General features: G+C 45.3%; 1 protein-coding gene across 10 annotated transcripts in view; it reads right to left on the reverse strand.

The window, feature by feature from the left end:
* SRGAP2 (SLIT-ROBO Rho GTPase activating protein 2) overlaps positions 1-14,092 on the reverse strand; it is a 243,118-nt gene that overhangs the window by 22,338 nt on the left and 206,688 nt on the right. For all 10 annotated transcript variants that reach the window (XM_060091025.1, XM_060091022.1, XM_060091024.1 and 7 more), the window contains exons 15-17: positions 7,328-7,405; positions 6,265-6,399; positions 4,369-4,474 (exon numbers count right to left, since the gene is read on the reverse strand). In XM_060091025.1, the coding sequence (XP_059947008.1) occupies positions 4,369-4,474; positions 6,265-6,399; positions 7,328-7,405 (319 nt within the window). The remainder of the gene's footprint in view (positions 1-4,368; positions 4,475-6,264; positions 6,400-7,327; positions 7,406-14,092) is intronic.

Here is a 14,092-nt window from a genome sequence, read left to right on the forward strand (position 1 = left end):
TTCAGTAGTTGTGGCACATGGGCTCAGTAGTTGTGGCTCACGGGCTCTAGAGCACAGACTCAGTAGTTGTGGCTCATGGGCTTAGCTGCTCCATGGCATGTGGGGTCTTCCCGGACCAGGGCTTAAACCCATGTCCCCTGCACTGGCAGGTGGATTCTTAACCACTGTGCCACCAGGGAAGTCCCATGACATGTGTTCTTATCAGTTTTGCCTGTCTTCCTCCAGTTCTGTGTGCTACACAGGCTCCATGAGGGCAGAGACCTTGACTGTTTGGTGCAACCTTAGATATCCAGCAAGTAAAATGGGGCCTAGCACACAGTAAATGCTTAATAAATATATGTTAAGTAAATAAGTGAATAAATACACGAGCATCTGTGAGTCTCTAGGACAATCCAGCCACAATTCTACTTGTCCATTTTCATACAGAAGCTAAAACACTCCTTGTGAAAGTCAGAAGAACAGCACAGACAGAATCTTTCCAAACTGGGAGACACTTGAGATGCTGAAGTTTGGAGGAAGACTCAGCTTTTCTGGAGAGCAGCTGAGGCGCCTTAACAGTGAAAGAAGCACCACCAATTCCCTCTTTCAGATTATGGAGCAATATTTGAGGATGTAGAGTGATGCTTCTCGGACCTTCATGTGCCTATGACTCATCAGGGGATTTTGTCAAAATACAGATTCTGATTCATAGGTCATTGGGGGTGGGGTGGGGGAGGAGCTGAGATTCTGCATTTCTAACAATCTCCCTGATGATGCTGATGCTGCTGGTCTATGGACCTCGCTTGATTAGCAAGAGACTAAAAGTCTATATTGTTTGACATCTGAAGAAATCAGGTTTCAAAAGGCAAGCAGCAGAGTCAGCGGCAGTGAGGGGGAGCTACCTGCACTTTGTTTCAGGGTGAAAACCCACTGAGTAGTACAGATGCTGTGGCCGGCAGCCTCTAAAATGAACCCTATGGTCCCTGCCTACTGGTATTCATGCCCTTGTGTAGTTCTCTCCCTTTGCGTGTGGGCTAGATTTAGTAACTCGCTTCTAGTGAATGGAGTACGGCAGAATTGATGGGACGTCACTTCTGAGATTAGGTTACAAAGACTGGCTGCTCTCTCAGGCACTCCCTCACTCACTTGCTTGGAGCAAAGCCAGCTGCCATGTCACAAGCAGCTCTATGGTGAGGCCCATGTGGTGCAGAACTGATGGAGGCCTCTGACCAACAGCCAGCCAGGAAAGGAGGCCCTCAGTCCAACAACCTGCAAGGGACTGAATCCTGCCAACACCACGTGGATCCTTTCCCAGTCGAGCCTTCAGAAGAAACTACAGCCCTGCCCCCAATACACTCACTGCAACCTCAAGAAACCTGGAGCCAGAGACCCCAGCTAAGCTGCACCCAGATTCCTGATCCACAGAAACTGTGAGATAACAATAAATGCTTATTGTTTGAAGTTGCTAAGTTTTAGGGTAATTTATTACACAGCAATTGATCATCAATGCAGATGCTAAGAAAGGATAACGTTAATAATTAACAATTAACAAGGCCTGCTGGACAGGCATGTACCCAAGGTTCATAGAGTGGATTGAACACTAGCTATATAGATATATGTGGAACCAGGTCAAGTCCACACAGCACTGGTGTACTGTGTAAGGCGTTCCATACATATATCTCAGTTCTGGGGGTTCCTTGAGATGGAGGATGTGTACAACCCCAAAAAAGACAATAGCCAGAAATAAAGTACACACTGTCAGGACATGTAACAGCAAAGGAGAGGGGAACTAAAAGTCTGGGCCCAGGGAGAGTCTCCATGAGGAGCTACCTGCCAACTCTGGTTACACCTGTTGATAAGTGCATACTTATCACCTGTCACCTTCCTGTGCAGGCAGGTGGTCTTCTCTATCGCCTGTGTCATGTACTCCATTTATTATTTTAGGAAACACTGTGGTTACTAATGCTGCATCTTTTCAACGAAAGACTCTGATGAGCAAGTTAATCATTTTTTAACCAGAAAAAGAAGTGAAACAAAAGTCATCATTTGAATGGGTGCAATTTTCCATGTTTCCTTCGACAGTGGCCACCCTCTCCAGCTCTCATGATGCTTCCTCTACCGTTTCTCCCCACCCACAAACTCCCTCACCCCTCCACTTAGCAGGAGGAAAATGTGGGCAGGATGAGGCTGTTGTGCTTACACACACAGTCACCCCAGGACCTGCCTGCTCCCCTGCCTGTTTACCCACGACCGACATGTTCCTCGCTCTGGGGGAGCAGACTAGGCTCTTTGAGGGCAGGTATCGGTCAGTGAGGGGAGACAAGGCCTGGTGGCCCCGAGGGGACCGACTGTCTTGAGAGTCATTACCAGAGTTTCCGTCTGCCTAAAACGGGCAGCATGTGAAACCCTGTGTGAGTCATGAGGGGTTCTCAACTAAAGGCAGTTGTGGTGCTGAGTCAGGGCTTAGCTAATGAATGGTGCAGACACAGCCACATGGAAGTAGCAGGCTGCTGGGCCAGGACCCTCTGTCACTCTGCAGGGCCAGCAACAGGGCTAGAGGACAGTGTGGTTGCCCCTGAAAGGTCTCAGGTGGGGGCTGCTAGCCCAGATGCCTCAAGGTCAGGCTGACCCTGGTCTGTAAGCAGGCTGAGGCTCCTGAGATGGCCTCTGAACTTGTATTTCTTTGAAGTAGGGACCAACCCACTAGGAAGAGTCTACATTTTCACAAAGCAATATGAGCTAAAACACCCTAGCCCCTTGGTCTACTTTTTGTTTTCCCTTTTTAAAAAAAATAGATTCATGGATCTAAAGAAATGTTTCCCCACTCTATGAAAAGCCATAAAGCCAGAGAGATGATAACGGCAACTGAATTCAACCTCAACATCAGGGAGTTTCGGGGAGAGCTGGGGACTGTGGTGAACTGGGGGTGCCTGACCACCTCATCTAGGCAGCAGCCCGTACTCCACAGGGAACTGCGGCCGTGTGGGCGTGCAGATCCAGTGCTGCTAGACCTAGTGATTTTTTCAAGAGAAGCTAGAAATCTAGATTTTTTTAAAAAGTAAAATCTCCCAATATTTAAATGGTTCAATGTTTTCAAGACAGAGTGGACTTAAAGGGAACACATCTATGGGCCTTATCTGGCCCTCGGGTTGCCCACTGATAGACTTTGGCCTAGGCTGTTGAGGGAGATGCTGCAGTGAAAGCAACGTGGAAAGACAGAGGTGCCCAAGGGGAGAAGCACGTCCTTGCTCATTGTCTTTGCTGCCCTCCATGCCTGCCCTGGGTGAGGACACACTGCTTAGAAAGGGAGAAATACTCTGGCTAAGCCCAAGGCCCCTCTGATCCTCAGACCTCTCTTCTAGCTACACTCACTCCCTGGCTGACCAGCTAAATACCATCAGTACACAATGACCTCACACTGTATCTCTGCCCCAGGTTTCTTCCCTGAGCATCCGATTCCTATGTTCAGCTGCCTACTTAGACTCTCCACCTGGAGGGCTAACGGGTACCTCAAGTTAACATGTCTACATCAGCACCTTGTCCTGATTGCTTCTTCCACATCTTGTCTTCCCCAGCTCCACAAATGGCATCACGGCTTCCCTGCTGCTCATGTCAAAAATGTAGAATTTTTCTCTTTCCTCACATTCTATATCCTACCCATCAGCAGGTCCTATCAAAGCTGTATTCCAAATAGATCCTACACCTGACCCCTCATCACCCTCCACCATTCCCTCTCTGGTCTAAGCCACCACCACTCCCGACTGAGACTGCACAATAACCTCTGGTGAGGTCTCTCCCGCTTCTCTCCACATTACTCTATGGTAACTTCTCCATGAAGCAGATTTTAAAAATATATTAAAAAATCAGATCACAACACTCTTCTGCTTAAAACTTTCCAATGGCTTCTTCAAATCTAAACTCATTGTTGCCATGACTTTGGGGCTTGATGACCTTGACCATCCCCGTGGCTCCTTCTTCTTCCACTGCGCCACCAGGGAAGCCCCGTGGCTCCTTCTTTCACTTCATTCAGGCTGCTGCTCACACACCATCTCCCCAGAGAGGCCTTTGCTGAAGGCCCCTCTGCTGTGTCTCTCCCTCTTTCACCTCTGCCCCGATCCCTTAACTTACACTTCCTTATTCTTCTAAGCACTTATTACTACCTCGTGTTTCTGTAATTGTCTATGTCCTCTGCTGGAACATGAGCCAAATGGTATCCAGGCTTTTGTCTCTTATTTCACAATGTATTCTTACATCTTATGACCGTGCCCAGCACACAGCAGGTGTTCAGTAAGTATCTGTTGGGCTGGAGGAATCAACACAGGTCCCTATGTAAACTTCCAGTGACCGAAGCTAAGGCCCAATCAGTTGCTCCCCGGGAAGTCTACTCACTGGTTGAGGAAGGCAAAGAGGTATCTCATGATAATCAGAGTGGTTTTGGGCAGGACCAGGAGGACCTTCCGGATGTGCAGAGCTCTCTCCTGCAGGTTGTCCATTGCTGAAAGAAAAAAGCCATGCGTTACCCTCCACTGTAACTGAGATCCCAGGAAATAGTGGTCAGAAGGCCCTGACTAGCAGCGGGTGCAATATGGAGAGCAGCCAGTCAAGTCCACACAGCACTGGGCCAGTGTAAGGAGCTCCATCTCTGTGGCTCCTTGAGGTGGGGCTGTTGTGATGGGGCATACAGGCTCCAGAACCTTCTGTGGATCAGGACTTAAGATGTATGCTCCTTGGGCACAAAGGGGTTGGAGATGCTCCCCAGAGCATCTACCACCCCCTTATTACAATACCACAGGCAAGGAGCTGACCAGAAACTGCTATGACTGCTCGACACCCAGCCTTGGAGGGCCTACATGTGGGGAGAGGGAGGGGCTGCACAAGTCCTGTCCTGCCCAATCCACACGTGCATCACCTCATCCCCTGGACAAGTCTAGCATATCTTCCCCCCTCCCTTATCTGCAGTGGGGATGAGGAGAATGTGGTCAGAGGCAAGAAATGGCAGGCGCCTGTGTAAGCAGTGATATCTGGGGAGAAAACCAGAGAACTTTCCTAACTCTTGTGCTGTGGACAGATTAATTCCAGGTATGGCCCTAGGCCTGTGCTTCCCTCATGGCCCGCCTCCCCACTTTCACGGTGTGCCGTGTGGATATTGTCATTTTCTAGGAGAGCCTCTCCATGAAAAAGAAATGGGAGGTACTAGAACGGGAGCACATCTCAAGGGGAGGATTGGGCAGCCAAGGTATCTTGTACTGTCCTGGCAACCCCCATCCACTTAGGGTATTCCACCTAGGCCCAGTCCTGGAAAAAGACATGAAGGTAGGAGGGATGCATATATTCCGTCACCCACAGAACACATTTCCACTAGGACTCCCACAGATAGTGAGTAAACCAATAAAACAAGAGAGCTAGCTTCCTGAGTGCTCTGGGTCCCTCTCTCAGAATAACAGAGAGGGAGAGCGCTCAGGAATCAAACTGGAAACTCGGGGGTGGGCGGTGGGGGATGAAGACCTTGGTTGATCTGGGAAGAAAAACTTTTCTCCATTTCAAAGGCGTTGCCTCCTCCAGCCTCTGAAGCCACCATTTCAACGGCGTCTGCTTCCAGAATGACTTAATACTAATCCAAGTTTCCGTGGACAACAAATAAGAGGGGGGTCCAGTATAATGATCTAAACCCAATGGCCAGGAATAGATTTTCAAGCCCTAAATTTTAGAGTAAGAGGCAGAGAACCTCTAAGATACCTGCTTTATCTAAAGATCAAGTAGGGACTATCTCTCTCTGAGAAAACATCATATCACTACTTTTAAATGTGCAGAGGTTTTTATTCCTAGAAGAACACATCTCACAGGTAAGTCATGCCATATTTAAAGCAACAAGCAGGAAATATTTGTAACACTTACGTATTCTCCCTTTGTATCATGAAAAGCACAAGCACTAATACATGAGCTTCTAATAGCTGAAAAGGACTGTGTCTTATATATGAACATAAATGTATTTTAATGAAGAAAGATAAAGCCCAGCGAAGCAACAGAGTTTAAAGTGAATCAGAAAGAAAAAAGCCAGGAGTTCTGACTTGTGATCTAGACTCTTCCTGAAAAGTCATTCTTTTTCCTCCCCTACTAGGGGATAAATGAGTGACAACAAGGAAGAGAAACTTCACCGAGGAAAAGGAAGAAAGGAAAACAGTACTGGAAAGCTTATGAGGAAAAAAAGACCCTGTGGAAATTTGTTATCTGTTGCTATGAGGTGCTCTGGCCCAGAAGCCAATCTGAGGCCAGGATGATACTTACTGACGCAGGCCATTAGGTCATGGAAGATGTCCTTGGGGAAGAGAGGGTGTTCCAGCCCCCGGAAGTAAAGCTTTAGGACGCCAGCTATGGAGTCCATGTCATGGTCATTCTGGTCTCCAGCCAGGGGGTCCTCTCCTAAGGATAAGCAATCCCCCCAAAAAGGAAAGAGAGAGTGAGAGAGCTAAAAACAAACAGGATGAAGCAGAGGTGGTGGGGAAGGAGTGGCCTATTCAAATCTTCATTGCAGTCCATCAGCTTTCTGCCCAGCATGTTGGCCATGAGTAGGGCAACCAGGGACTAGCAAAAGCAAAGACTGCTTAGGCTCAGGGGCCCCGGGGCCAGAGGAGGGGCACAAAAGTCCATTAACATAAATTTGTTTGTGCCAGACTGGTTCAGGGACATTCCCTCTGGGCTGGGGATGGGACACAGCAATTGGCTCTCTCATGAGATCATGAAACCAGGCTGGGACTGAGCCCCTAGGGGCGGGAAATGAGGCCAGGGAGGCCAGTCCCTCTGATTAGCTCTCTCTCCTCTTGGCCTGTAACAAAGCACACCTACTTACAGGAGAACAATCATACTGGAGCTCCCTATGGAAAATTTCATATCAGATGTAATTAGATTTAATGATAGGACCAACCTCAAATTGAAACTATATATATCCATTTCAGTGACGGAAATTGCCAAAGCTTGTCCATTACCTTAATAGCCCACAAGATAATAAATGGGCTAAGATGAACAGGTGCATTCGCTCTGCCACCAAGGGTTCTGGATACAGCCATAAACTGCCCAGATATCATAGTTAACTTCTTGGGTTTGGGTAGATCATCTGGAGGAGAGGGGCAGGATGAATGGGGCTGAGAAGGAGGAAACTGGGATGTACCCTGGCACCTCCCTGCATATCTGGGTGGGGGTGGGGGGATGTCTACAAGAGAGAAGGTGCTGGGCTGAAGATGGAGGCAAACTGGCTTGCTAACCTCTGGGTACCTCTCAGGGAGAAAGCGTGGAGCTAGTATCCTGGGGGGCCGGCAAACGTTTGGTCTTATCTTTCAGGCTGTTTCCTCACCTCTCTCAAAGGCGTTTTTGATGTCATTCACTTCCACCTGCGATCCTGACACTCGGAAGATTCCCTCATGCTGTAGTCCTAGAAAGACAGGGAAAAGTGATCAAGGAGACAAAAAAGCAAATTCACTACCACGGCTCCAAGCCTAGTTGAGTGTCTGTCTCCCTCAGCCAGTGTGTATTTAAGTATCCTGTCTCTCTTCTTCAGGCCAGAGGAGAAAGCCTATACAAGGATGGTGGAAAAGTCACTGGAATGAATATGAGGCATTGGCCTAAAGAAAGCACTGAGTCAGAGACTTAAGGGAAGAGATGTCTACACCATTTCTGATTCTGACAGAGTCTATGAGGCAGGCTCCTTCTCCAGCCTTTGCTTCTCTGTCCCCAGCTGCAAAGTGGGGAAGTGATTCCTGGCACCTGCTTATCCCTAAGGGTCAGGGATGAGATTTGGGGGCATGGCAGGCAAGTCATTACACACCACCAGAGTTTCATAGGGTCTGAGATCATACTTAGTGCTTTAGCTGTTCTAACACTGTTCAGCTGTTCTAGAGGACAATGCTTTCACTACTTATGAAAAAGGGAGGACATAAATTGGTACAACCACTATGGAGAACAGTACAGAGGTTCCTTAAAAAACTAAAAATAGAATTACTATATGATCCAGCAATCCCACTCCTGGGCATATATCTGGAAAAAGCCATAATTCGAAAAGAGACATGCACCCTAATGTTCATTGCAGCATTATTTACAACAGCGGTCCCCAACCTCTTTGGCCCCAGGGACCAGTTTTGTGGAAGACAGTTTTTCCATGGATGGTGGGTGGGGATGGGCAGAATGGTTCAGGCGGTAATGCGAGCGATGGGGAGCGATGAGGAGCGGCAGATGAAGCTTCGCTTGCTCGCCCGCCGCTCACCTCCTGCTGTGCAGCCCAGTTCCTAACAGGCTGCGGACTGGTACCGGTCCACGGCCTGTGGGTTGGGGACCCCCAATTTACAATAGCCAGGACATGGAAGCAACTTAAACGTCCATTGACAGATGAATGGATAAAGAAGATGTGGTACATATATACAAGGGAATATTACTCAGCCATAAAAAAGAATGAAATTATGCCATTTGCAGCAACATGGATGGAACTAGAGATTATCTTGTTAAGTAAATTAAGTCAGACAGAGAAAGACAAATATCATATGATATCACTTATATGTGGAATCTAAAAAAATGATACAGGAACTTCCCTGGTGGCCCAGTGGTAAAGAATCAGCCTTCCAATACAGGGGACGCAGGTTCGATCCCTGGTCGGGGAACTAAGATCCCACATGCCACGGGGCAACGAAGCCCGTGTGCCACAACTACTGAGCTCACACCCCTCAACGAGAGAGCCCGCATGCCACAAACTAGAGTCTACGTGCCCTGGAGCCTGCACGCCACAACTAGAGAGAAGCCCACGCCGCAGGGAAAGATCCTGCGTGCCTCAACAAAGACCCTGTGTGCCACACTAAGACCCAATGCAACCAAAAAATAAAAATAAAATAAATAAATAAAATAAATAAATATTTTAAAAAACCTAAAAAATAAAAAGATACAAACTTATGTACAAAACAGAAACAGACTCACAGACTTCGAATACAAATTTATGGTTACCAAAGGGGAAAGATGGCGGGGAGGGATAAATTAGGAGGTTGGGAATCAACATATACACACTACTATATATAAAATAGATAATCAGCAAGGACCTACTATACAGCACAGGGAACTCTACTCAATATTCTGTAATAACCTATATGGGAAAAGAATCTGAAAAAGAATGGATACATGTATATGTATAACTGAATCACTTTGCTGTACACCTGAAACTAACACAACACTGTAAATCAACTATATACCAATGTAAAATTTTAAAAAAAGAGAGAAAGAAAGAAAAAGGGAGGACACGAAAAGACAAGTGATCAGTCAACAGACAGCATTGCAGGCACTGTGCCAGCCACTGGTCCTTGACTGCAGTTTGACTGTAAAGGCAACATGCCTCAATGGCACACTAGAATAATGTGCATGAAAACGATGTCTTTTTGAAGTCTGTTAAGGTAAAAATAATAATAGAAAATTAATGCATGTGTGGTGATTGCTTCTGTGCTTATAACCACATAAAGCAGGGGTTACCAGCAAGCCCATTTTCTAGGTGAGGGGATTGATAAGGGATGACCAGCATTAGGTTATACAGGTGATAAGAACCAGATCCAGGGGCCCAGGTCTTCTGACTGCAATCATGTACTCATTCCTCAATACCAGGCTTGTGAGTCCTATTGGAGTGAAAGCGCAGAGGGTGGGGGATCACATTTGTCAGCCTGACGGTGGATACGGCTCACAGAGAGCACCCCACATGCAACTCAGAACTGGGGGGGGGATCCAGGAAGCATGAGCCCAGGGGCTGGACTGAGCTAGCATCTTTTATCATATCAGGCCTGTCCAGTTTTTCCCAAGAGCACCGTGGCTCAAACTTGGGCATTTTGTCAAAGTCCCTCTGTTACAGCATGATCCATCAACATTTTTGAATCTCAAACAAATTTCTTCTTTGGAAAACAAAATAGAATAATGCTACATTTTGTCCACTGTTTTAGGACTCCCCTCTTGATGGGGGTGGTGTGGTGGTGGTGACTGGATTCTACCAGCTAGACTTTTGCAGTAAATCACAGAGGCCAGGACTGAATCCCGAATCCAACTGTAGCAATAGTAAGAAGTAAGCAGGGGGAATTTAATTACCTGGCTTGTAATAGGACTTAAGTTGTCTGTTCCTCTAGGGGAATCTCCAGAATATCCGTCACAGAATGGCAGGCAATGTTAAGACCCCAATGTAACAGTACCATATTAGTTACCAATGGGGTGTAACAGCCAGATAATGCCGTATAAACAAAGAATGTAAACAGCAAGTTTCTGACAGAAACAGTCACCTACTCAGCGACTCGTCGAAAACACAGTATAATATAAGGAACTGTCATCTCAGGGACCAGGCTACTCAGTCTCATTGGTGCAGCCAACAGTTTGCTGAGAGAGGATCATCTCAGTACGTTTTGGTAGATTAGACATCAAGGACAAGCCAATTTGGCCCACGGGCCCAGAACAAGAAGAAATCAGAGGAGAGCTTATTGGAAACCAGGCAGCAGGCCTGAGGCACACCGAGGTCCCTTTCTGTCTGGTTTCCATTTCCCCTTGAGAACCGAGGCTTTAGAAGGGCCAACATGTGCTCTTGCTCAACAGATAGAATCTTTAGAGTGTCTGATCTGATGATTCTGAAAGTAGGAACATTAATAAATGGTCGGTTTCCAGAAAGTGAAGGGGAAAAGCACTTGGCCTTTTTATTATAACGCAGGTAAGGCCTCACATACCCAAGCTGACACATGCATGACCTTTCTCATTTTTCCTTAGTGCTCACTGACATAAAAGTATAAAGCCAATCAGACTTGGGTAAGTTATTTGGAAATGGCACAAAACTGTCCATTTTGCGCTGGATCCAGCTGTTGCCCAGAGTTGCTCTCCTAGAGAAGTCTTGAAATGATTGCTACAACACCACCTCTTGCTCACATGTCTCTGCTCCCTTCTTCGTGAAAATGGTGGGTTTTTTCCATCCTGATTGAGTCTCAGTTGTTCCTCACATCCCTTCTCTTCGTTTAAGTCTTCCTGGATCACCCAGACCCACCATTTACACGTGAGCCTCAGCTTTCTCATCTATATAATGGGGACTAGAACATCTACCTCCCAGGGAACATGAAGAGAGTAAGGATGTGCAAATTTTGGCAGTTGGTGGGCCACAGATGTTTTGGGGGCTGACAAAAGTTATGGACCCTATCCCCATTAAATGCACATATACAAACATTTTATCCATCATCTTTAGGGAGTTCAGGAATACCTTAAGTCCCTATCTGGGGGAAAAAATTCAATTTGCTGAATAATTTTTTTTTTTTTTTTTGGACACACCACACGGCTTTCGGGATCTTGGTTCCCTGACCAGGGATCGGACCTGTGCCTGCTGTAGCGGAAGCGTGGAGTCCTAACCACTGGACACCAGGGGATTCCCTCAACAAATGTTTTTTGAACAGCTACTATAGAATAAGGTTTTTTTTCTTCTTTAAATCAACAATATATTTATTTGCTTCATCTTATAATATTTACACATAAAATGGCTTCAGAATTGTTAGCTCACCACCCTGTGATAAAAACAATTACTGACTACTGTGCATTATTTTACAGTTCTTTTTGTTGTTAGACTTATAGTATATAATCAAAATACTGTTTTTCAAAGAAACTTAGATTATTTTCTTCCTCATCTCCTCAGTGTGCCTATGTTATTCATCTGTAACACAGTTAGGTTTATTTGTTACCTTTTGTATTCCACTTGGAGTTTTACCCACATCCTTGTTTTATATATTTGTTCATTTATCTTTTGAGTATGGAAAACACCCATGTAGTTCTAAAAGTCAAAATTATACAAAAAGGAATACTCAGAGAAATGTCACTCTTCTCCCATTTCTCATTCCCCCATTCTTTTCACTCTTTTGACTCATTCATGTAAATAACCAGTCAAATATTAGTTTCTGGATTCATCCTTCCTGTATTTCTTCTTGCAGAAGTGACAAGGCACATGTATATTCTTATACCCTCTTCTTTCTTACATGAAAGACAGCATGCTATAGATACTCTTTTGCCCTTTGCTTTTTTCCACTTGACAATATATCCTGGCAATCTCACCAGGTCATTTCATGGACATCTTCCTCATTCTTTTTGGCAGCTGCATAGTCTCCCACTGTGTGCATATACCATAGTTTATTCATCTATTCTTCCATGTATGGCATTTAGGTTGTTTTGTTTCTAATATTTTGCAATTACAGATGAGGCTGCAATAAATAACCTTGTGCAAATGTACTTTCATATTTTGGAGGTGTATCTTCATGGTAAATTCCTAGAAGGACTGCTGGATCAGATTAGTGCATATGTAGTTTTGTTAGATGTTGCCAAAATCCCCTCCAAAAGGGTTGTATGGGTTTGCATTCCCATCAGCAAAATGTGAGCATATCTGTTTCCCCAGAGCCTCTCCACAGAAATATGCTAAGTTTTGGTCTCCTCATGTACTGTGCCTGTACAGGGGCAGGGGCAGGTACATTCAAGCCACGATATCCAGAACCCATCCACTTCTCAACAACTCCACAGCTGACACCCTATGCCATGTCTTCCCTGGGCTACTGCAGCAGCCTCCTATTTCCTCCTATGGTCTTATCTCTACACAGCAGCCTGGAATCTTTTAGAAAGATCACTCCCTGTTCATAAATTCTCCAACAGCATCCCACTCACTTAGAATAAAACCCAAACACCTACCTTAGTCGACAAAACTCTAAGAGTCTGGCCTCTGGCTTCATCTCCTGCCACTCTCTTCTCCACTCACTCTGCTCCAGCCACACTGGCATCCTGCGTGCTGGTCCTTGCATATGCCAAGGATCTCTGCATGTGATGTTTCCTCTCCCCAGAACACTCTTCCCCAGATACCCATGTGGCTCACTCCCTGACTTCCTTCAGGATGGCAAATGTCACCTTTTTGGGTGACCTAAGAGTTTCCCTGAACAATCCACCTAGAACAGTATCCCCTCTCCATTCTCCATCTCCTCACCTTGTTTTATTTTTCTTCATGACACTCACCAACACCCGATATATATTAATTTGTTTATCAACTGATCATCTATTTATTGGTCCTTTAGTAGAATGTGAGGTTCATGAACACAGGAACTTTTTCTTGGTACACAATGAGCAATCAATACACACACAGACGGTCCTCTACTTACAACGGTTTGACTTAAGACTTTTCGACTTTACGATGGTACAAAAGCGATACACATTCAGTAGAATCTGTACTTGGAATTTTGATCTTTCCTGGGCTATTGATACGTGGTACAGTACTCTCTCGTGATGCTGGGCAGCAGTCATGGGCTGCAGCTCCCAGGCAGCCATGCAAACACGAGGGTAAACAAACGATACACTTACAATCATTCTGTACCCAGATAACCACTCTGTTTTTCACTCAGTAGAGTATTCAATAAATTACATGAGACATTCAGCACTTTATTATAAAACTGGCTTTATGTTAGATGATTTTACCCAACCATAGGCTAATATAAGTGTTCTAAGCAGGTTTAAGGTAGGCTAGGATAAGCTATACATGTTTGTGTATAAGGCTTGCAGGTTAGGTGTATGAAATACATTTTTGACTTTAGATATTTTCAACTTACGATGGGTTGATCGGGATATAACCCTATCATAAGCTGAGGAAGACGTGTGCTTGCTGAATGAATGAATGAACAGAATGTATGGATGAGAGAATCTGAGTTCAGACTCTCTTGTTCCTATTGTCCTTTAGGCACAGATAATTCTTCCTCCCCTGAACTCAGTTTGGACTCATCTTTGCCAACTGCTTGACTATTAATCATTACCATCTTGTGAAATTTCTTATACTGCTATTCTGAATTACTACAGCTTATTTGACTTTTTACTTGCTTATTTATTTTCTCCAAACTGCATCTTAAAACCAGGTAAAGACAGGGTTACTCCTGTTTTTGTTTTCCTATTTGGCAATGCATGGTGCTCAGCACCGATCAGGGGCTTGATAAATATTTGTTGACTGTTCAATAATGCTATACAATGCTGTTACTTCTGGTGGATGGAGATAGAATGAAAAAATTGTAGCTGATTAGAATGGCATAAGTTGTAAACATGCTAACATAATTATTATCAA

The sequence above is a fragment of the Mesoplodon densirostris genome, chromosome 2 (genome assembly GCF_025265405.1).
Source record: "Mesoplodon densirostris isolate mMesDen1 chromosome 2, mMesDen1 primary haplotype, whole genome shotgun sequence".
NCBI lineage: Eukaryota > Metazoa > Chordata > Mammalia > Artiodactyla > Ziphiidae > Mesoplodon > Mesoplodon densirostris.